General features: G+C 44.7%; 1 protein-coding gene across 13 annotated transcripts in view; it reads right to left on the bottom strand.

Moving 5' to 3' along the window:
• The window catches only part of STARD3NL (STARD3 N-terminal like), a 119,237-nt gene that overhangs the window by 33,592 nt on the left and 61,416 nt on the right, over positions 1–24,229 (bottom strand). For 11 of the 13 annotated variants that reach the window (XR_004538041.1, XR_004538038.1, XR_004538039.1 and 8 more), the window contains 3 exons: positions 23,289–23,584; positions 15,937–16,014; positions 9,806–9,883 (listed from right to left, as the gene is read on the bottom strand). Coding sequence is in view for 7 of the 13 variants with exons in the window: in XM_033930234.1 (XP_033786125.1) it covers positions 9,806–9,883; positions 15,937–16,014; positions 23,289–23,513 (381 nt within the window). In the remaining 6 variants the exon portion in view is untranslated. The remainder of the gene's footprint in view (positions 1–9,805; positions 9,884–15,936; positions 16,015–23,288; positions 23,585–24,229) is intronic. The other 2 variants (XM_033930238.1, XM_033930237.1) reach the window with 1 other exon arrangement.

Genomic DNA, 24,229 nt, shown 5'->3' with positions numbered 1-24,229 from the left:
GAGCCTTTCTCAGAGGCTCAAAAGAAGGTTTCATAAGCTGAGAAAGGACAACATTGAGATCCCAAACCACTGGAGGCGGTTTGAGAGGAGGATTGACGTGAAAAAGTCCTTTCATAAATCTGGAAACCACAGGATGAGCAGAGAGAGGTTTCCCTTGCAGAGGCTGATGGAAAGCTGCAATAGCGCTCAGGTGAACTCGAATAGAAGTCGACTTGAGACCAGACTGAGACAGGCGTAGAAGATAGTCCAACACAGAGGAGAGGGAGGCTCGCTGAGGCTCCTTAGAATTGGATATACACCAGGAAGTAAATCTAGTCCGTTTTTGGGAGTAGCATTGACGAGTAGCGGGCTTCCTGGAAGCCTCCAAGACATCTCTCACCGCCTGGGAAAACTGGTGAGGAGTTACGTTGAGAGGAACCAAGCTGTCAGGTGGAGAGACTGCAGGTTGGGATGAAGTAGCGATCCCTGATGCTGAGTAAGCAGTGAAGGAAACACCGGAAGGAGAAAAGGCTCCCTGTTGCTGAGTTGAAGTAGAAGGGAGAACCAAGGTTGTCTGGGCCACCGAGGGGCTATCAGAATCATGATGGCACAGTCGGACTTCAGCTTGACCAGAGTCTTTTGAATGAGAGGGAACGGCGGAAACGCATACAGAAAACGATTCCCCCAATCCAGCAGAAAAGCATCTGCCTCGAGGCGATGAGGAGCGTAGATCCTGGAGCAAAACTGAGGCAGCTTGAAATTGTGGGGAGCCGCAAAGAGGTCTATCTGAGGCGTTCCCCACTGAGCAAAGATCTGATGAAGGGGCTTGGAATGAAGGGTCCATTCGTGAGGCTGGAGAAGAAGACTCAGTTTGTCCGCCAAGACATTGTCCCTCCCCTGAATGTAGACAGTTTTGAGGAAGGTGTTGTGGCGAACCGCCCAATCCCAGACTCTGAGAGCTTCCTGGCAGAGGGAGGCCGAGCCCGTGCCCCCCTGCTTGTTGACATAATACATGGCGACCTGATTGTCGGTGCGAATGAGGACCACCATGTCGTGAAGCAGACGTTGAAAAGCTTGAAGAGCATTGAAGATGGCTCTGAGCTCCAGAAGATTGATTTGATGGAGTCGGTCCGCACAGGTCCAGAATCCCTGAGTGCGAAGCCCATCCAGATGTGCTCCCCAGGCATAGGTCGAGGAATTGGTTGTGAGAACCTTCTGGTGGGGAGGAGAATGAAACAGCAAACCTCTGGATAGATTCGAAGAGGTCATCCACTAGAGTAGAGACTGTCGAAAAGCAGGAGTGACTGTGATTTGTCGAGTCAACGGATCCGACACCTGAGTCCACTGAAATGCAAGGGTCCACTGAGGAATTCTGAGGTGGAGTCTGGCAAACGGCATCACATGAACTGTAGAGGCCATGTGGCCCAGGAGGACCATCATGTGTCTCGCTGAGATGGTCTGGCGAGAAGACACAGACTGGCAGAGATGAAGGAGAGCATCCATGCGCTGAGGAGGAAGGAATGCTCTGAGACGTACGGTATCCAGGACAGCCCCGATGAAGGGAAGAGACTGGGTCGGCTGTAGATGAGACTTGGGAAAGTTGATCTCGAATCCCAAACTCTGCAGGAACAGAATCGTTGACAGGGTTGCTGAGGTGACCCCTGAGGCCGAGGGAGCCTTGATCAGCCAGTCGTCGAGGTAGGGGAATACCTGAAGACCTTGGTTCCGGAGGGCCGCAGCCACTACCACCAGACATTTGGTGAAGACTCTGGGGGACGAAGACAGGCCGAATGGAAGCACTCGATACTGCAGATGGAGATGTCCCACCCGAAATCTGAGGAACTTGCGAGAGGCCGGATGAATGGGAATATGAGTGTAGGCCTCCTTGAGATCCAGAGAGCATAACCAGTCGTTCTGCTCGAGGAGGGGGTAGAGAGAAGCAAGAGTCAGCATGCGAAACCTCTCTTTGACTAGGAATTTGTTGAGGACCCTGAGGTCCAAAATGGGTCGCAGGTCGCCCATCTTCTTCGGAACAAGGAAGTATCGGGAGTAAAACCCCTGGTTCAGCTGGTCCGTCGGGACCGGCTCCACGGCACAAATCCGGAGCAAGGTCTGAGCTTCCTGAAGAAGAAGGGCGGTCTGAGTCAAGTTGGAAGGATACTCTCTTGGAGGGTGGTCCGGAGGGACCCGATGGAAATGAAGAGAGTATCCTTCCTTGATGATAGTAAGGACCCAGAGGTCGGTTGTTATGGCCTCCCAGCAATGATAAAAATGATGGAGGCGCCCTCCGATGGGAAAAACAGGGGGAGGCAGAACGAGGTTGGTTATGCCCTCAACGAGACAGTCAAAAAGGCTGAGTGGTCTTAGGGACAGCAGGCGACTGAGACTTAGGCTGACCCTTCTGGGGAGGCTGACGCTTCGCTGGTTGCCTCGCAGGTGGAGTTTGCCTCAGCTGATAACGCCTCTGATAAATCAACGGCGGACGAGAAGGGCGAGACTGCTGAGGCTTAGGTTTCGGCTGAAGGATAGATTGGAAGGACTTTTCGTGGTCAGACAACTTCTTCGTGACAGTCTCGATGGATTCGTCAAAAAGATCCGCCCCAGCACACGGGACGTTCGCCAGGCGGTCCTGAAGATTCGGGTCCATATCAATGGTCCGCAACCAGGCCAACCGGCGCATCGCCACCGAGCAGGCCGCCGCTCGGGCGGAGAGCTCGAACGCATCATAGGCAGATTGCATTAACTGAAGCCGAAGTTGGGACAGCGAAGCAACCACTTCTTCAAACTCAAACCTAGCCTGGGATTCGATGTATGGTGTGAACTTCCGAAGCACAGGTAGAAAAAATTCCAAGTAGGCTGCAAAGTGGAAATTGTAATTCAGGACTCGAGACGCCATCATCGAATTCTGATAGATGCGTCGACCAAACTTATCCATGGTTCTGCCCTCGCGGCCCGGAGGCACTGAAGCATAGACCTGGCCAGGATGAGACCGCTTGAGCGAGGATTCGACCAGGAGGGACTGGTGAGAAAGCTGAGGACCCTCGAAGCCCTTATGATGCACCATGCGGTACCGCGCATCCAATTTGCCAGGGACTGCAGGGATAGAGTAAGGAGACTCGAAGCATCGCATGAAGGTCTGGTCGAGGAGCTTGTGCAGGGGAAGCCGCAAAGACTCTGCTGGAGGACGAGGCAAGTGCATGGTATCGAGGTACTCCTTGGAATATCGAGACCCAGCATCGAGAGTAATGTCCATGTCATCCGCCATCTGCCTGAGGAACGATGAAAAGGACAGTTGGTCCGCCGTCGCCGGTCTGCGAGACGGACTAGAAGAAGAAAAGGCTTCAGGCTCCAGAGAGGCCTGCGAGCAACAGGACGAGTAGAAAACCTCGGTGTCCTCGAACTCCGGGCCCGGAGGAGGAGACCCAGTCGAAGCAGCATACCCCAACCGAGGCAATTTCTTTTGAGGCGAAACGGTCGAGTGTCGAGAGGAATGCTTCGAAGAATGTCTGGAGCGATGCCCCTCCCGATGCCTGGAAGGGGATCGAGCCCGTCTGTGAGAAACTGGGTCAGACGCCTCCAAGGAGCAGATTGGACTCGATGCCGTCGATCGCAGATGCGGCAGAGTCGGCGCCTCCCCCGACGCCGCCCAGGTTTGATAGGGGGTTCTGAAGAACTCGTCCTGCTTCCTGCTATGCCCAGGACTGGGTGGCCCCGAAGGTGGACGTCATGGGGCGGAGTAATCGGTTCCAAGGGAGGCAGGTCACTAAACGAGGCTTTCCTCGAGGGGATGGGCTCCAAGGGAGGCATATCACTAAGGGAGGCCCTCCTCGAGGGAATCGGTTCCAAAGGAGGTACAGCGCTAACGGAGGACCTCCTCGAGAACCCGGACACCGCTCGCCGCTCCTCCTCGCCGAGCAACGAGGTCGTGCGGCGAGGAGGAGGAGGAGGAGGCGGTCCGCCCCTCGAAGCCGAAGCTGGAAGGTCACCCTGGATGGTGGCAATCAGCCGAGGCCCCATGGTCTGCATGAGCTCCACGAACTGAGCCTCCAGGATGGACCACAACGAAGCCGATATGGAGGGATCCGCACCAAAAGGGGACCCTTCCGCACGGTCTCCGCGCTCCTTGGGTGCTGCGTGCTTCTGCTTGCCAGTCTTCGGCACCTTGAGCACCACTGGTGGAACTTTCGGGGTCGATACCTGCTCCGAGGAGACGAATGAAGGCACCGGCGCCGAAGTCGGGGCCGAAACCGTTGTGAACGATGCCGGTTTCAGGAGGCCCGAAGCAGCCAGGGAGGCAGAGGGCTTCGCCGAAGGAGTCGAAGCACCCGTCGATGTCGATGTCGAAGCTGCAGGATCCGATGAAGCTTCCATCTTGAACATGGACTCCCACAGCAGACAGCGATGCTTAAACGCTCTCGCCGTCAGAGTGGAGCAAGGCCGGCACGATTTCGGGAAGTGATCCGGTCCCAGACAAGGTAAGCAGTGTCGATGAGGGTCCGTGAGTGAAATCGCGCGCTGGCACTTGCTACACTTTTTAAAACCGGTAATCGGCCGGGACATAGGCCGGAAAAGCTCCGCCGCAAGGTCGAAGGCGCGGGGCCCCAGCCACGCGGTCGACCCGGTATCGGAAGGAAAAATTTTTTTTTTTGAAAAAAGAAATCAAAGAAAGAAATAAATGCACAGGAGAGCCAAAAGAACTCAACCCGCGGCAAAAAAGAGATTCAATGGGCGCAAATTGAAGATAGACTTCTCAGCTCCGCGGAAGAAAAAGAACTGAGGAGACACGCCCGGTGCATCGGGCGGGAAGGCACTGGCGAATGCGCAGTGCGGGCATCTCGAAACTTCTGAGTTTCTTCAAGCAAGACATGCTTGCAAGATGTCCGTATCGGGGCTCTGTCGGATGACATCACCCACTAGTGAGAATACCTGCCTGCTTGTCCTGGGATAATGTCCATGTCATCCACCATCTGTCTGAGGAATGAGGAAAAAGACAGTTGGTCTGCCGTCGCCGGTTTACGAGAAGGACTGGAAGAAGACGAGGCTTCGGGCTCCACAGAGGCTTGTGAGCAACAGGGCGAGTAGAAAACCTTGGGTTCCTCGAGCTCCGGATCCGGAGGAAGAGACCCAGTCGAAGCAGCATACCCCATCCGAGGCAACTTCTTCTGAGGCGAGACGGTCGAGTGTCGAGAGGAATGCCTCGAAGAGTGTCTGGATCGATGCCCCTTTCGATGTCTGGAAGGGGATCGAGCCCGTCTGTGAGAAACCGGGTCAGACGCCTCCAAGGAGCAGATCGGACTCGATGCCGTTGATCGCAGAGGCGGAAGAGTCGAAGCCTCCCCCGACGCCGCCCAAGCTTGATAGGGGGTTCAGAAGAATTCGTCCTGCTTCCTGCTATGCCCAGGACTAGGAAGCCTTGAAGGTGGACGCCACACTGTGTCATGGGGCGGGGTAATAGGTTCCAAGGGAGGCAAGTCGCTAAGCGAAGCTTTCCTCGAGGGAATAGGCTCCAAAGGCGGCATATCACTAAGGGAGGCCTTCCTCGAGGGAATCGGTTCCAAAGGAGGCATAGCCCCAACCGAGGACCTCCTCGAGGACCCGGACACCGCACGCCGCTCCTCCTCGCTGAGCAACGAAGTCGTGCAGCGCGGCGGAGGGGGAGGGGCGGTCCGCCCCTCGGAACCGGGAGGTCACCCTGGATCGAGGCAATCAGCCGGGGTCCCATGGTGTGCATGAGTTCCACAAACTGAGCCTCCAGAAGTGACTTCAACGAAGCCGATATGGAGGGATCCGCACCAAAAGGGGGCCCTTCCGCACGGTCTCCGCGCTCTTTCGGTGTCGCATGCTTCTGCTTGCCAGCCTTCGGCACTTTAAGCACCACCGGTGGAACTGTAGGGGTCGATACCTGCTCCGAGGAGACGGAGGAAGGCACCGGCGCCGAAGTCGAGGCCGAAACCGGCGTGAACGATGCCGGTTTCAGGATGCCCGAAGCAGCTGGGGAGGCAGCGGGCTTCGCCGATGGAGTCGAAGCACCTGTCGATGTCGATGTCGAAGCTGAAGGATCCAGCGAAGCTTCCATCTTGAACATGGACTCCCACAGCAGACAGCGGCGCTTAAACGCTCTCGCCGTCAAAGTGGAGCAAGGCCGGCACGATTTCGGGAAGTGATCCGGTCCCAGACACTGTAAGCAGCGTCGATGAGGGTCCGTGAGCGAAATCGCGCGTTGGCACTTGCTACACTTTTTAAACCCGGTAATCGGCCGGGACATAGGCCGGAAAAGTTCCGCCGCAAGGTTGAAGGCGCGGGGCCTTAGCCACGCGGCCGACCCGGTGTCGGAAGAAAAAAATTTTTTTTTTTTAAATGAAAACAAAGAAAGAAACAAATGCACAGGAGAGCCAAAAGAACTCAACCCGCGAAAAAACAGAAGGCAAAAACGAAATTCAATGGGCGCGAAATTGAAGATAGACTTCTCAGCTCCGCGGAAGAAAATGAACTGAGGAGACACGCCCGGAGCATCGGGCGGGAAGGCACTGGCGCATGCGTGGTGCGGGCATCTCGAAACTTCTGAGTTTCTTCAAGCAAGACATGCTTGCAAGATGTCCGTATCGGGGCTCTGTCGGATGACATCACCCCACTAGTGAGAATACCTGCCTGCTTGTCCTGGGATAAGCATCTGACCCTTGAAGGGGAACTTGCCTGAAGTAGCCTTAGACCAGGGGTAGGGAACTCCGGTCCTCGAGAGCCATATTCCAGTCGGGTTTTCAGGATTTCCCCAATGAATATGCATGAGATCTATTTGCATGCACTGTTTTCAATGCATATTCATTGGGGAAATCCTGAAAATCCGGCTCTCGAAGACCGGAGTTCCCTACCCCTGCCTTAGACACTGAATCTCCCACCCACTGTCTGATCCAGAGCATTCTACGGGCAGAAATTGAATAAGCTGACATTTTACTCATGACACCGAGCATCCACCATATTGTCCACCCTGGCCTTTCACCCCCCCTACCCACACGACCTCTGCCAAGCCTCTTGGCTAGTCACAGAGTCAAATCAGCCTGCGCCCAAGTGCCTGACTTTGCAGGGGCAAGTGCCACTCCCAGAGGACATAATTCTAAGCTCCGGAGTGTTAACGCAGGCTGGCCAGGCAGGTACTCTTTTAAAAGTGTGGCCCCCTGCAGACCCAGACGTCTGACTTTTCTCCCAGGCAGAGCTGTACCAGGACTACTAGGAATCTCTTAGCACAGGGAAGCCTCAAGAAGATCGAATTAAAACATGAAAATAAAAAAATCTAGTACAGAGCAGATGAAAGGACATTTTCTTAATTCGCTTGGAAAATTAAAACTAAGGAAAGGGGGTGCTGACCAGAGAGACAAGGGGGTGGAGAGAAGAAAATAATTGATGTCTTCTGCATGCAACTCATGAGTTGGTGTGCTTAACTCATCTGTAAGGAATCATATGCTGTTTGCACAGAAACAGGTGATCTTGTTAATGTGCAAATATAGCTGTTTACATGCATGTAGCACTCATATTATTCAAGTGATATAGCGTAGATGAAAACACAAATACTAAAAGGGACAATATTTAGCAAGCATCGATCAGCATTTATTTAAATACTCTTTGCCTCCGAAGAGTATTTAGACCCAGCCCCTATCTAGATGTTTGGCGGCACCTGAAGTTATCCAGGAATGAGCAATATTCAGTGTTGGTACCCAGATAGTTAACCAGACTGAGTTAGGACTGCTTTTTATGCAGTCCAACATGCCCACTTAGCTCTCCAGGCACTAACACTAATACCTTTGGTGACAGAGTAACTTCCGGCTCCACCCCTGGCACTAACTGAAGATATTCAGTGGAATTATCTGGTTAAGTACTGCTGAATATCTGCTCTAGGGAGACTCAAGAACTCATCTGATCTCTTTATTGAGGTGCTACACAAAGTTTTGATTCACCTGGTGAAATGCTACACAGGGAATACTAGCACATCCAGCTCTAAAAGGCAATTCTATAAGCTGTCAATAGTATATTTGGCTCAAAGAATAATAGCGCCTCCATATGTGTCTGGTGCCAATAACTGGCAGTTATGTGAGCGAGTGCTAGGTCAAGTTTATTGAAAATTTTTTATACCGCTTAATCAAATTTCTAGGCGGTCCTATTGTATTAACAGTGCATCTAAATCGCTTCGGATGAGTCAAGGGTTGTACACATGGAAAGCGCATGGGTGTGTCACCAAAGGACACAAACAACTTACAGAATACTATCAATGGTGCATATTGCATTATGAACCTAGATCCACCCACTTATGCCAGCCATTGACTTGCAAGTGGGCACTCCTACTGATGTGGCTTTTTGCTAGTTTTCTGTAACAGCTAAGGCATGCTTTTAAGCCATTACAGAATTAATGTGCACCTTTGTAGCACACAAATCCCCCCCTTTTACAAAAGCGCAGAATAGGTTTTTAGTGCCAGCCAGTGCGCTGAATGCTCTGCACTGCTCCGATAGTCTGAGTTTCTATAAGTGTTGGAACAGCACAGAGCATTTAGCGTGCCGGCCGGTGCTAAAAACCTCTTCCATACTTTTGTAAAAGGGGGGGGGGGGAAGAAGTGTATATTTATAGAATTACCCTTTGAGGGCCGGATTCCCAAAATTTACCGTACCCTTAACAATGGTTGATAAACTGGTTCCAACCGGTTTAGCATGCCAGTATTTTACCGGCTGATTATCAGAACAGCTCACCCTGGTCTTTTCCGAGCTTCCTAGCAGTCTCTGACTCTGCCATGCAAATGTAGTACAACGAGGTCATTAATGTTAAAAAGGTAGTAAAATGGGCTCATTAATATTTAAACAAGCACTCCAGGCGATTCCCTATCATCGCTGGGTGATTGTGTAACCTCGTTATGTCATATTAGCGGGAAAAATTTTCCAGCAGGGTCTGAGCTGTCATAGCCTTACTTTCTGGTCAGTGCACGAGTGCTCGGATTGCTCATTTTAATAGTAATGACCTCATTGTGCTACATTTGCATGGCAGAATCTGAGACTGCCAGAAAACTCGGAAAAGACCATGGTAAGCAGTTCTAATAATCAGCTGTTAAAATACATACACGCTAAACCGGCTGGAACCAGTTTAGCGAGCACGTTAAAGACTGTTTTGTGAAGGCAACAGAGGTGCCTATGTGCACCAATAGCACAGACTCCTGTATCCAAATGCTGATGCACACACATACAGCTATTCCTAGCCAGCTGTAAACATGTGTGTGTATCCTCTGCATGTAGTAATGTATTTTAAAAGAGTGCATATTGCAACGCTGCCCCTGCTTCACCCAAGTTGGGCCCTCTGGAATGTCTGCACATAAAAACATGCCATCTTGGGGGGAACATATGCACATATGTGTGGGTACTGCTGTGCAACTATATAAGAGACCATTCCTGTGTGTAAACCATACACTACACACAGAAAAATACCCTTTGTATCAGTAATTCTTAAGGACCACTTGCTCAGTCAGATTTTCAAGCTTCAAATTTGCATAAGATACAGCTACATCCAGTGGAGGTAGGGGATGCAAATCTTATGCATATTTGTTATTGTTAGCCTGCTAACCCAAATAGTTGCAAGATCCCAAAGGACAGGGTGGAGAATCACTGTGTTACACCACTTGGAGGTCCCCCCCCCTCTCCATCTTACTGAAAACACTTTGTTTAATAATAAAGGAATTGTAAGAGGTCTGCAGAACAATTCCTTGTTTGTTTCACTGCTGGCACCTGAATGCTTTCAGCCCTCATCACCAGTGTGACTACCACTGTGCTGATTACAAAGAGACTCAATACTTACTGCAACCGCCCACCAGTGACGCAGTCTACACACCGCATAGGCAAGTATTAATACTTTAAAACGGAACACTGCCAGCAGCTACACAAAGAGAGAGGGAAAGAAAACGGAGAATAAGAAGCCCCAGAAGCTCTGCTGTACAGGCTGAAACAAGAACTAGACTTTCTTCCTCATCTATACCTTCCTATTCAAAAATACAATGTGAATCCATCTAGTCATGGCTGTAGCTACTGAAGCATTTGGGTCCTGGTCTTGCAGATTTTAAACATTTAGGGGGCAATTCAATAAGCAGGTGCCTCCTTGCAGGTGCTCAGATGCCATTATACAATTAAGCTTTCACAGTGCAACATTTGGGCATCCAGATTATAGAACAGTAGCCTAATCCAATATGGCACAACCTACTTTTAGGTGCCTGCATGGACACCAGCCATAGACCCGATATAATTGCAGCCATCCAAATGCAGAATGTACAGTAATTCTGTAAGAGGCAGCTCCACCCATGTGAACGACCCATTGAATTTACGCACTGTACCACTTACAAGTACCCTTACAGAACAGAGTATATAAGGTCAATATTCTAAAGGGTTTAATCCTGCAGGACAAGCTCCTGCCCAGTTAAACCCTGCTGATATAGCTGGTCACTAATATTCATAAGCCCTTAACCAGGCAGTGCTGACGAATATGTCCACTAACCAGTCATTCTCTAAATTTGGGGTGGGCTGTCAAAAGAGTTACGGCAGAGTGTCAATTTAGCTAGTTAGGGGGGGTGATACCCAATCTGAAACTGGCCAAGTAATCATATAAAGTAAGAACAGCAAAACAGCTGTCCTAACTTTATGTGCCGAATTAACTGGGCAACGGTCTGAATACTGGCCAGCGCCCAATTAACTTCTGAGTCAACAGATATCCTTGGATATTCAATGCTGGGAGCCTTGCGTGCCACTTACCACTGTGAGCTGAATATTATACCCTGTAGGTGTTTTGCTGACACTAATGTGCATTAAGTGTACACTTATACACAAAAGTGACAGTGTTCTGTACGGTGACCCGTCAAATGTGTGCATGACAATTGCACCCCATCAAATGCGCGCACTGAATGGGAGGTGACCCGTATATACTACAAAAAGGATCTTGAAGATAGGGAGTGAGGTAAGTTGAACAACTCAAACAGTATACAATCCTCACTCAGCAGGATGAATCTTTCAAAGAAAGAGAACAGACCAACTTGTGACTTTCTTCATCTTTCTTTATTCAGAACTTTTCTTTTCTTTTTTCATATTATTCTTGCTCCAATGCTCAAATGCCCGACGGGACCCGTTTCGCCAAACAGGCTTTATCAAGGGTTCCAGCAAGGAGCACTATACAATATAATGAATTAAAGAATTAATACATATATTGTCATAAATTTATATTTAACATCCTAAAAAACTGCATTTTAACTCATAAAATTATCTATATTGAATGTGCAAAAATGCAAATCCTATAAAAATATATGTATTTAAATTAATCTGTCACTTATCTTTCAAATTCATTTTTCTCTAATGAATACATATCTTCATAACTAATATTAATTACATAATTACATTTCTCAATTAATATTCAATGAATACCTCCCTAACCACAGACAATAGTGAAATAATATTGGAAATCAACATATTTAATAAATACTTATTCATATAATGTCCAACTCATTTATACTATATATAAAAATTAAATAATCAAATAATCAAATTAACTACTTTATATATATTAAACATTTCACTAAAAATCAATCATAAATACAAGTGCAAACCTAAATAGATAATTAATCAATAAAAATTACTAAGAATTATTCATATTCTTAAAACACAATCTACCTTAGAACATATTATAAATTTTCATTGGTTATTTTTTGATAATTAATTTTATGAGTTGTTATATATAGTTGCACATTAATAGATTATACGACTTCATTTTTTAATGTATTTCATTTGAGTATTTGTTAGTTATTATATGTACATATATTTATATGATTGATTATAATTATTTATTAATTAATATTTAGATGTATATACATTTTTTAAAAAAACATTAATGAAAACAAAGGATTGGCAAACTATATTGGAGTATTGAGATAGGACAGACAATTTCTGCATCTCAATGGCAAAAATTTTGGTCCTGGAGAATACATACTACAAGGTCAGCATCTATGAGTCAAACATGGATGTTTTTATTACATAGAGTTTTATGGACCCCTACAAGATTACAGAAATTAGATAGTAGTAGATCTAATAGATGCTGGCATTGTAAGATAGAAGTGGGGACATTAGATCATTTATTATTCTTTTGTCCCTGTATTAATTCCTTTTGGAAATTAATTTGGCCCCAAATTAATAAATTATTAGAAAATCATGTTGGACTATCATATGATACAATATTATTTGGAACAACAATGAGAACACAGAGTCCGATATCAGCTAACAATAATAAACTTTTATTAATTTTAACAGGGGTCGCCATTCAGCAAATTACTCAGAATTGGAAAGATTACACTAAATTAAATTACACTTTCTGGTGGAATTCAATTTGTCATATATATAAAATGGAAAAAGTAATGGCATTACAACAAGGTTATATTAAAAAATTTAATAAAATATGGGGACCATTGACAAATTATTCTACTGATCAGATATCATAACACATGTATAGAACATATAGAGGAGGTAGGGAAGGGAAAAATATTGTAATAATAATATGATATAAAATTTTGATAAAGGGTTTCTTTAATTTACAATGTAAGAACATTTATTGATAATTTCAAGTGTTTCTTCATAATTGAATGTAATACATGTATTTCACTTGATGTAAGAATTTAAAAAGAATAAAAATTATATACAAAAAAAAAAAAAAAAAAACATTAATGGTGTAATATAGTATGAATTCATTAGATAAAAAGTGTGAGATTGCACATAGAGGACCAATTAAATTTATTAATTAAGAGTTAATATGTTTTTTAAGAGAAATGGTGTTCAATGATTATTTATTTATTAATTGATATTTAAATTCATAGGTTTTTAATGGTGAATTAGGAAGTATTTATTAGATAAAAGGTGTGAGAATATATACATATGATTGATTATCTCTATTTATTAATTAATAGCCAATATGTTCTAAGGTAGATTGTGTTTTAAGAATATGAATAATTCTTAGTAATTTTTATTGATTAATTATCTATTTAGGTTTGCGCTTATATTTATGATTGATTTTTAGTGAAATGTTTAATATATATGAAGTAGTTAATTTGATTATTTGATTATTTAATTTTTATATATAGTATAAATGAGTTGGACATTATATGAATAAGTATTTATTAAATATGTTGATTTCCAATATTATTTCACTATTGTCTGTGGTTAGGGAGGTATTCATTGAATATTAATTGAGAAATGTAATTATGTAATTAATATTAGTTATGAAGATATGTATTCATTAGAGAAAAATGAATTTGAAAGATAAGTGACAGATTAATTTAAATACATATATTTTTATAGGATTTGCATTTTTGCACATTCAATATAGATAATTTTATGAGTTAAAATGCAGTTTTTAGGATGTTAAATATAAATTTATGACAATATATGTATTAATTCTTTAATTCATTATATTGTATAGTGCTCCTTGCTGGAACCCTTGAATAAAGCCTGTTTGGCGAAACGGGTCCCGTCGGGCATTTGAGCATTGGAGCAAGAATAATATGAAAAAAGAAAAGAAAAGTTCTGAATAAAGAAAGATGAAGAAAGTCACAAGTTGGTCTGTTCTCTTTCTTTGAAAGATTCATCCTGCTGAGTGAGGATTGTATACTGTTTGAGGTGACCCGTATATCCAATATACCAGTAGCCAACAGGCTATACATTGGAAATGAAGAAGGGAAACTGACAGGGTCGACGGTCAGTCTAGAAGAGATATGCAAACAGATTGATAGGCTTAAGAGCGATAAATCCCCGGGACTGGATTGCATCCATCTGAGGGTCATCAAGGAACTGAAAGGGACTATAGCTGAACTGTTTCAACTAATAGCCAATCTGTCGATCAAATCAGGAAAGATTCTGGAAGACTGGAAGGTGACAAATGTTACGCCGATCTTCAAGAAAGGTTCGAGGGGAGTTTGACCTCGGAACCAGCAAAGATGGTAGAGGCGCTGATAAAGGACCGCATCATTGATCACCTTGACAGACATGGGCTGATGAGGACCAGCCAGCACGGTTTCAGCAAAGGCAGATCTTGTTTGACAAACTTGCTGCACTTCTTTGAGGGAGTAAACAGGCAGATAGACAAGGGCGACCCGGTCGACACTGTATATCTGGATTTTCAGAAGGCGTTCGACAAGGTTCCACATGAACGACTACTTCAGAAAATTGTGAGCTATGGAATTGAGGGTGAAATACTCATGTGGATTAAAAATTGGCTGGAGCATAGGAAACAGAGAGTGAGGGTAAATGGACAATACTCAGACTGGAAAAGTGTCACCAGTGGGGTGCCGCAGGGCTCGGTGCTTTACAAAATCTTTATAAATGATCTGGACATTGGTACGACGAATAAGGTGATTAAATTTGCGGATGATACAAAGTTATTCAGAGTAGTGAAGACATAGGGGGATTGCGAAGATCTGCAACGTGACATAATCAAGCTTGAGAAGTGGGCATCGACATGGCAAATGAGGTTCAACATGGATAAGTGTAAAGTGATGCATGTCAGTAACAAAAATCTCATGCAGTACTTGGAGAGACCTCCCAGGAAAGAGACTTGGGAGGTCTGATCGACAAGTTGATGAATCCGGCAGCGAAAAGAGCGAACAGAATGCTAGGAATGATAAAGAAGGGGATCACAAACAGATCGGAGGTTATCATGCCGCTGTACCAGGCCATGGTGCGCTTTCACCTGGAATACTGTGTACAGCACTGGTCGCCATACATGAAGAAGGACACGGTACTACTCGAAAGGGTCCAGAGAAAAGCTACTAAAATGGTGAAGGGGCTGGAGCAGTTGCCGTACAGTGAGAGATTGAAGAAACTGTGTCTCTTCTCCCTCGAAAAGAGGAGACTGAGAGGGGACATGATCGAAACATTCAAAATACTGAAGGGAATAGACTTAGCAGACAAAGACAGATTGTTCACCCTCTCCAAGGTAGGGAGAACGAGAGGGCACTCTCTGAAGTTGAAAGGGAATAGATTCCGTACAAACGTAAGGAAAGTTCTTCTTCACCCAGAGAGTGGCAGAAAACTGGAACCCTCTTCCGGAGTCTGTTATAGGGGAAAATACCCTCCAGGGATTCAAGATAAAGTTGGATAAGTTCCTGCTAAACTGAAACGTACACAGGTGAGGCTGGACTCATTTAGAGCACTGGTCTTTGATCTTGGGGCCACCGCATGAGCAGACTGCTGGGCACGATGGACCACTGGTCTGACCCAGCAGCGGCAATTCTTATGTTCTTATGTTGTACCACAGAAAGGTGGCATATCAAATCCATGACCCTTTACTCCTTTCTCTTTCTGTAACCTCTCTTTTCAGCTACTACTTTTGAGAATCAAGCAGCCTTCTTTTCCTATTACTTTTATTTACTTTCATTACAAAATAATTTTTAAATTTTATAGCAATGATGTACCACATCCCAGTGCCCACCACTGGCCGATCATGGCAATGCAATACAATACAGTAGCAGAAAACCTCAGCAACAGCTCAACATCACCTGTTGACTTGATTCACCTATCTCTGCTGTTGTACCACTGCATGCCATCAGTGAGCTTATAACATTCCTGTTTTAGTAACTCTAAAGCAAGGCTTTAGACCAAGTCCGGTCTTCGAGATTTACTGGCAGGCCAGGTTTTCTGGATATCCACAATAAATATGCATGAGAGAGATTTGCCTGCACTGCCTTCTTGGTATGCAAATCTCTCTCATGCATGTTCATTGTGGATATCCAGAAAATCTTGACAGCTAGTAGATCTCGAAGACCGGACTTGGGCAGTCCTGCTCTAAAGGATATAAAAATGCCTCTCAGATTCTTTCCTGAAAGGGAAAAAGCCTTCCTTTGCATTCTTGCCATATATCTACATTGTGTGTGGATTGTAGGATAAATGAAAAAAATATATACTTACAAATATATCAAAAAAGGAATACAAATAGTCATAATTCACAACTTCTTTGATTAAAGTGGTCCCGATGCCCCCATTCACCTGCAAGAATAAAACAGACAAGATGGCATTAAACTGTTTTCAGCTAAGATAACAAATACCTTAAGTCTGATTTCACAACCCCTTAAAAATACCATAGAGGAGTGCTTCCAACAGTACAGCATTCATCATGCAACTCAAATCCTTTTTTTTTTTTTTAATGTTTACTAAGCAACAGGAAGAACAAATTAAGAACAAACACAATACAATCATATCATCAATGCTAAATACGCCCTTCCCCTTCTCAGCATAAGTAACCCTCAGACTTGGTGTACTCTTATCCAAGTCCGAAGGAAATAATGAAGAAAGTCAGTGCAAAGCCTTGAGCTAACAATTTAGGATCCAACTATGTGCCGAATGAGATGGAACACTCCTTCATGGTTCCCAAATCTGTTGAAACTTTATCCAGCATGCAGGGCGATTCCATCCAACTTTGTGTCGTTCCATAACGGCATATAATAAATTCAATCATTGAGTCATATTAGGTGTTACGTTACTCAACCATTTCAAGAAAATCATTCTCTTTGCTAGCAAAAAAGTGAAGTCATTTACTCGTACCTGTAGCAGAAGTTGTATACAGAGTGCCGTACCGCACATAGAGGTTCTGGTGGTTCCATTGTCTCGTCTTTTCGATGCTTCCTTAGAGTATGGTGAAGCCCAAGAGGACTGGAGAAGGGCGGATGTGGTCCCTCTGCACAAGAGCGGAAGTAAGGAGGCGGTTGGGAATTCCAGGCTGGTTAGTCTGACTTTAGTGGTGAGTAAACTAATGGAAACGCTTCTTAAGTGGAGGATAGTGAGATTTCTAGAATCAAATGGACTGCAGGACCCAAGGCAGCATGGTTTTTACAAGAGGCAGGTCTTGTCAGATGAATCCGATTGATTTCTTTGACCAAACAGTTGGATGTGTATGTGTGTGTGTCACTAGATATAATGTACTTTGGACTTTAGCAAAGCTTTTGACACGGTGCCACATAGGTGATTGATAAATAAACTGAATGCATGCGGTATGGACCCCAATGTGACAAACTGGATTAAAAGTTGGTTAAGCGGAATGAGACAAAGGGTAGTGGTAAATGGAGTTTGCTCAAAGGAAAAGGATGTTGTTAGTGGAGTGCCGCAACGATCTGTCCTTGGGCGGGCTCTATTTAACATCCTTTGGAGGTGAGCTTGCGGAGGTAGCTACTCTGGTGTCCTTCTGGAGTGTGCAGCCCAATCCAGGTCACCAGTAGCCAGGGTTTGGAGGATGGTGCAATTTTCCTTGATATCATCGACCGTTTCCTTGAATTTGTCTCTGAAAAGGTTTTCATCTGTGTATGATGCATGGAGGTCCTCATGAAGTGCTGAGGCAAGGAACCAAGCAATGTGTCAGGCAGAGATAAAGGTCCCTTCTGTGCGAGTTGGTGTCTCAAATGCAGATTTGAAGAGGTGCATTCTTCCAGGTCATGGAGGAGGGGGCAAGAGGACTTCTTGAATTGGTTTGGGAAAAATTGAATTGGATGGGAAAAATTGATCTTGTTCACTATGGCCTCCTGGTACAGTAGCATCTGGACCATATGGAATTGGTGTGCAGTGATACGAGAGCTGAGCATGGCACTCTTATGTTCTCTTCCCTATGGAGTACATGGTTGGGTTTTTTGGTCCTTCCCTGATGATGAGTTAGTGGTGCGGGCTATTCTGTGCCTCTTCAATGCTGAGGTGACTATGATGGATTTGTGGAGAAGTTGGGTTTTATCAAAGCCAGATGCTGAGTGTATTTGATACTTCCAGCCTCTTGAACGTCGGTAGTCTGGAGAGGGGGGGGTTCCGCTATATTTTGTCTCTGCAGTCCAGGAGAGACTTTTGCACTGGGATTGCTATGGAGTTTCTGGGGTGTTGAGACATTGCAAGAGCCCCTGTTGATTGTTGGTAGGTTCTGGTGCTCACCTCATGCGGATGTGGAGTTGGGTGGCCAGTTTCTGGAGGTATTTGGGGTAAGCTAAGTCTATGGCATCGGCCTGGAGGGGAGTTTCGGTGTTGCCCTCCTAGGGGTTAAGGAGTGGTCTTGGAGAGATAGACAGTGAGAGGTCTGAGTTGTAGGTACTGGGAAAGTTGTTCCCGGACTCATCACCGGTGTCTGGGTTGAGTTGTCTGTCAGCTAAGGTAGTGTGTGTGGTTTGATTTGAAGGGATGGATTGAGATAGAGTCCTTTGCTGTGTGAGAAGGCGAGTCAGGATGTAGAGTAGTAGTTGCTGGTCTGCTCTCTGTTGGCTTATGGCAGTGTATGGTGGTCCACTTGGATGGCAGGATGTGGGTCCGTACTCCTGTTGGTGGCCCTGTCGCTGGGACCTCTTAGGGGGCAGTAAGCCTGAAAATAAGCTGGAGGGCGAGTCTCTGTGAGGTCGTTGGGATGCTGCTGGTATTTCTGCCCCTTCTGTCTGTTGACTTCCAACGTCTGTGTCCATGGCTGTTCCTTGAGATGGAGGAGGAATGGTGCTAATTCCTCCTCTATGGGCTTCTGTTGCTGTGGTGGCTATGCTATGATGTTCTGTGCCTGGGAGATCTTGGGGACCCCTGTTTATGTCATTTTTGCAGGCTGTAGATATCTTGTTGAGCCCAGACTGCTGCACTTTGCTGTTATTTGTGAGCTTTCTGTGATCAGGAAGGCTCCAGTGGTTGCAGGAATTCTCACTCAGAAGGGTATGTTCCGGTGGGCAGCATCATTGGCTGACGTGACAGGCCTGTCCCATTGGAGTTCCCCTGTTGTTATGGAGGGAAGGAGCTGCTCAGCGATTGGTTGCTGGTGCCTTCCATCATGGCCAACATTTGTGGCTTGTGATGAGTGGGCCATTGGAGGTGCAACTTCCCCAGAGAGTCCTGGGGGTGAGCACTAGGCCCAGAGTTACTGCAGTCGGGTTATCTGATGGAAGGATCCTCATGGTAGAGAGCCCAGGTGCCAACCAGGTACCCCTGACGTAAGAAATTTGCCTAGTTGGGTCATGGGCACTGGGGAGGATTTCTTCCCCCATGAGTGTGGCTAGGATGTACCGCAGATGTAGGCTTGCAGTCCATCAGGTGTTGGATGTCTCCCAGGCTCCTCTCTTTTTCAGGAAATCCTTCAGTGCTCGTCATTGGAGCTTGCATGTGGAGATATGCAGACAAAATGCAAGCAAGGCTGGTCCTCATGCAAAGTACCCAAGCAGCGCATAAATCATGAGGATCCAGTGTGCTTATCCTTTTCTTGCAGCCGAAGCACTTTTTAAAAAAATTTTATTATTACATTTCAAAATAACTTCACAAGACATATTCTTGTTACAAGAAACCCAGAGACCAACAATTAACCCAAAGACTAACAATTAAAAATGAAAATAATTATATTACCCTTCCTTAGACCTCAAACAATAGGGTGTGGACAAAAAGTAAATAAGGAGCTTAATTATATCCAAATCATAAGGAAAAAGGCCTAGTGTAACCCATTTCACATTTTTTCTTATCCCAAAGTTAATCTTTTATGATTTTCTTCACATCAAGGAAGTCCTTCAATTGCTCTGGGGAATAAAAAACATATTTAGATCCCGCATAACGAACCAGGCATTTTCAAGGATATGCTAACCAAAAAAGTTGCTCCTAATTTAATAGTTTCTTGTCACAAAGATGGAAACATTTTCCTCCGTTCCTGTGTAATCTTTGCCACATCTGGTTAAACCCAGATATTTTGACTTCCAAAAGGAAGATGAGAATTTTTTAAATAAAAAGTTTTTACACCATGTTCATATCCTGTTCAAAAACAAAAGATTCAAGCAAAGTTGCTTTCAGAAATTTCAGCAATAGACTGACTTGACAAATATATTGGAGATTCTGAAACAATCTGTTTTTCCTCTCTATTTTCTTTTCCCCCAGCTCATAGGGACTCTTTGACTTGACAAATATATTGGAGATTCTGGAAATCTGTTTTTTCTCTCTATTTTCTTTCCCCCTACTTCCTAAGGATTCTTTTGTTTTTTAGGAAGATAATATATTTTATTTAATCAGTGGAACAGAGTCCGAAGCAACTTTTAAAATTTCCATTAGAAACCATTTAAATAAGTCAATAGGAGTTTTAGGGAAATTCAGCAAGCGGAGGATCAACCTTCTGTTGTAATTTTCCATTTGTTCAAATTTCCTGTGAAAACCGACTCTCTTTTACCACTGAGAGTTTAAACTGTTGTAAATATTGTATCTCATCTTGCACTGACCTGTCCTGTAATATCCTCTTTAACTGATTCTACAGTTTTAGTAAGATTATCTACCTTATCTACTTCCTCCATTGATTTAGTGACTGTAGCTTCCAGGCATTGAAAAACTAGCCATATGCTGGTCATAGATATCTCTGTGAGAGCAGAAGAATCCTCTGCTTCCCTGCACCGATTCCTCAGCATTACTGGCGATGACATAGCACCCGCGCTGGGAGACTCTTCCGCAACACTTCCAGATGTGGAGGCCTCCTCCACCAGAGCCCCGACAGACACTGGACATAGAGGGATGCTCCTTCACCCCTCTTCACCATAGGGACAGCTTCTCCGGCTCCAAATGAAGGGTTCACTGCCACGAAGTGGTTGATCGTTTGCTGAACAGGGGAGGACACAAGGACCAGGGGGGGGGAGAGAATCAGTCCTCACCACCCACTTTCTCTTGATATGCAGCAATACTTAAAAAAGCATAGAATTATAATTTGAGGCAAAAAAGGCAGCAAACTTTCCGATCTTCGCAAAAGGTTCACACCACTGCCATCTTAACCACACCTCCGCCAAGGCACTTCTCTTTGATGATTCTGGCATTTTTATGAGGTGAGTAGATGGTTTGGTGGAGAGCTGTGTGGAAAACCAACCGTTGGGAATGGGTGGAAACTAAAGTATGAGGAAGGAAGGGGAAATACCTGGGCATGGCCAGAGGGGTTCCAGCACCACATAAGCTGAGAAAAAAAACCCCACAACCACCCCCCCCCCCCAAAAAAAAAATTAAAAAAACACCAAAAACCCAACAACCTCTTGAGTTATTGGAGAGCTTACCCAACAAATGGGAGCTATTGGCAACATCACCCATATGTGGTTGACTCATCCTGTTTGCCCTAGAATTCTCTTTTCACTGGAGCAGCCAAGGAGGAAGTACGCTGCCAGATTGTGGGGATTAGAGAATTGTTTGCTACTAGAACTGTGAACTACTAGCAGCGTAGGGCTTTTTTTTCAAGACATACTCATGTAGATAAGGGGCCAAAAAGTGTGCTGAGACCTTAATAACTTTGGGACAATTTTGTTTTAGGCTTTTGCCTAGGAATTATGGCCCTGATGAACAAAATGTTTCCATGCCAGTAAAACTCATTAAAGCAGTCTTACTGGGTCTAAAGGATTTTCCGTGGCTACCAATCCTTGTAGCAGCCACTGAAAATCCTATGTAAAAGCTTTGCAAAGTGCTCCTTAGTATTCTAATGAGCTCTCCTTGCAATGCACAAAAGGGACCCCACCAACCTGTTTACAATCATTAACTACCGGAAGCTCTGCCAGTAGTCACAGTTGTGCGTGTCACACTTGCGCAACAGCTGCACTCACTGAAATAAAATAAAAATTTAATTTTTAAAAAACCAGGAAAACCCCTCCCCCACCAGGCAATGACCCCGACACCTAGCCCTCACCCCCTCCTACACACTGGGAGAGAGAACAGCAGTTGCTGGCGCTGGAGCCCCAGCTGATCAGGGCTTATCCTGCCAGTGGAGCTGCGTTAAGCATTTGGGCTTCCCCTGCCGGCTCCAGCGCAGAAGGTGCCTTAGACATATAAGCCAATCAGAGTCTCAGGCCCCTCCCAATGCATCCCAGGATGCACCTGGAGGTGCAGGGCCATCATTTTGAAGAGGCGGGCCCAGAGGCAGGAGGGAGTGGGCATCCTTCCTGCCAATCTTCCGAATAAGGTTAGGAAGGGTGTTGGGGATTCCCCTGATCAGTTGAACTGGCAGGCAGGGAGAGCAGAGGTGTCATTTTTTGTTGCTTTTGTTGGCAGTTCAGGCAGGCAGGAGGAGGAGCTGTGCTAGCGAATGCTCCAAGCAAGTGCCAGGCACAATACCTCCCCCTTTTACCAGCGATGCGCCACACAAATAGCATGCATATAATTTACATGCTATTGTTGCTGAGCATCACAAGTTAAAAAAAAATTGTTCCACCACGGTATTTTTTACTGTGGTATGTTGAAGCCCATAATGGAAAGGAGTAGATATCTTCAAATTTAAGGACAAAGTTAAGAGCAAAAACCCTTTTACTTTTAGTCAGTTATTAAAACTGCTACTTTCTGTTTGGGCTTCTATGTGGGATCCATTCAGAGTTTGTTTGTTTGTTTTTTTTTTGGGGGGGGGTTCTTTTTTTCACATACATTTGCTTGAGACTGTGACCAGTGACCTAATTAAAGTGTCTTTCAGTGTTCGACTGAGGTTTCTGCGTGCTGCTTCAACTGCCTATACACATCTGAACACTGCCTTAGGTTGACAATATGCTCCTGTTTCTGCATTAGCAGAAGGAAATAATGGATGATGCACCAAACTGCACTAATGAACACAATTCAGTTGTTTAAACTTCTCTAACACAAAGATTTTCAAAACCCAGGAAATAAAGCATTCACTCTTTTCTATATACATTATAAGAAAATGTTTTCCAATAGGTGATATTGCTAGATTGAAGCTATAATTAACTATAGGAACTACTATTGTCAATACAGGATTGATTCTGAACTGTAGTACATGGATAGAGAAATAATATTTTACTAGGGACTTTATAACCAAAATATCCAACCAGAACACAATTTCAGTACCGGTATTAAAACTGACGCTAAACAGTGGTGTCTGATACAAGCCAATGGCAGAACAATCATTGCAAAACCTTTCCATATCATGTTTCTGCCTTTTGACATAAAGCATCATGGTAATTAGCTTTGGAGGCCATATCTAGCACAGGGATCTCAAAGTCCCTCCTTGAGGGCCGCAATCCAGACGGGTTTTCAGGATTTCCCCAATGAATATGCATTGAAAGCAGTGCATGCACATAGATCTCATGCATATTCATTGGGGAAATCCTGAAAACTCAACTGGATTGCGGCCCTCAAGGAGGGACTTTGAGACCCCTGATCTAGCACATGCTGATGTAGCTCAGTTGCAAGATATAACTGCAGAACCAATGACAGTAAATGAGGGCAGACCTGTACTGTCCATTCAGTGTCACAGAAAGCAAGCCCCCCCCCCCCCCCCCCAAACAAACAAAACTATATTTAGAAAGATGACTCACATTCAATTCTATGATCCATAACAAGGTTACAAACAAGAGATCAAAGGTGACAAACAAACAGAAAGTCCTTCTGACATCAGAGATGTCTTTCTTTTCTCTTCCCTCATAGGATTCGATCCTGGCCATCAGTTCTGCTTGACTGACGGAATAGGCACCATGTATGGACATGGAAGAGCCCAGACTGCTACTCCGCACAATTCCACTGTCACCTGCTGCTTGGTGCATCTTGACCCTTGTCACCGTAGACCTTTCCTTGTTTCAGCATCACTAGCAGACAAATTCATGAGGTAAGGGTGCTTTAAACAGCAGAGAACAAAGAGAAAGAGAGAAAATATCAAAATTACCAAACCTATAGACTAGATATATTTGCAAATTCAAGGTCATTATATTATCTTGCACCTCTTGGCAGGGCAATACTAAATGAAGCCTATTAAGATATTAATAATAACAAAACACAAACAAAATACCCAACAAAACAGATCTATTTTAAAACTGAAAAACTTAAAAAACCAAGATGACCCCAACTGAGAATATGATTTTTTTTAAATTTGTATCAATTGCACCATAACAAGATGGTCAGTTCCTTTTGCACTAAATTAGCAATTACTGAACCTCTGGGTTACCAGCTGTCTTTTCACAGAGAAAGACCAATCAGGAGTGACAATGTATGGGGACCTGTCTCCTCTTCTTATGTGATTCTCCTTCCCTCTCTACATTCATGAAAGAGATGAGTTCAAATTTTCCACTGTTACAAAATTTGTTTAAGCTAGTGATCCGAATACCCAGTTCTGGGGAATCCCCAGACAACTGAATTTTTTTTAAATATCTAAATTGGAATATACTACCATATTTTTCACTACATAAGATGCACCTAATATCTTATTAAGTGATATATTTAAATATAAATTGATGTTATATGCTGTTGCACTTATTGTAAGTTT

Source organism: Geotrypetes seraphini, chromosome 2 (assembly GCF_902459505.1).
Source record: "Geotrypetes seraphini chromosome 2, aGeoSer1.1, whole genome shotgun sequence".
Classification (NCBI taxonomy): Eukaryota; Metazoa; Chordata; class Amphibia; order Gymnophiona; family Dermophiidae; genus Geotrypetes; species Geotrypetes seraphini.
This window is presented reverse-complemented; position numbering and strand designations above follow the sequence as displayed.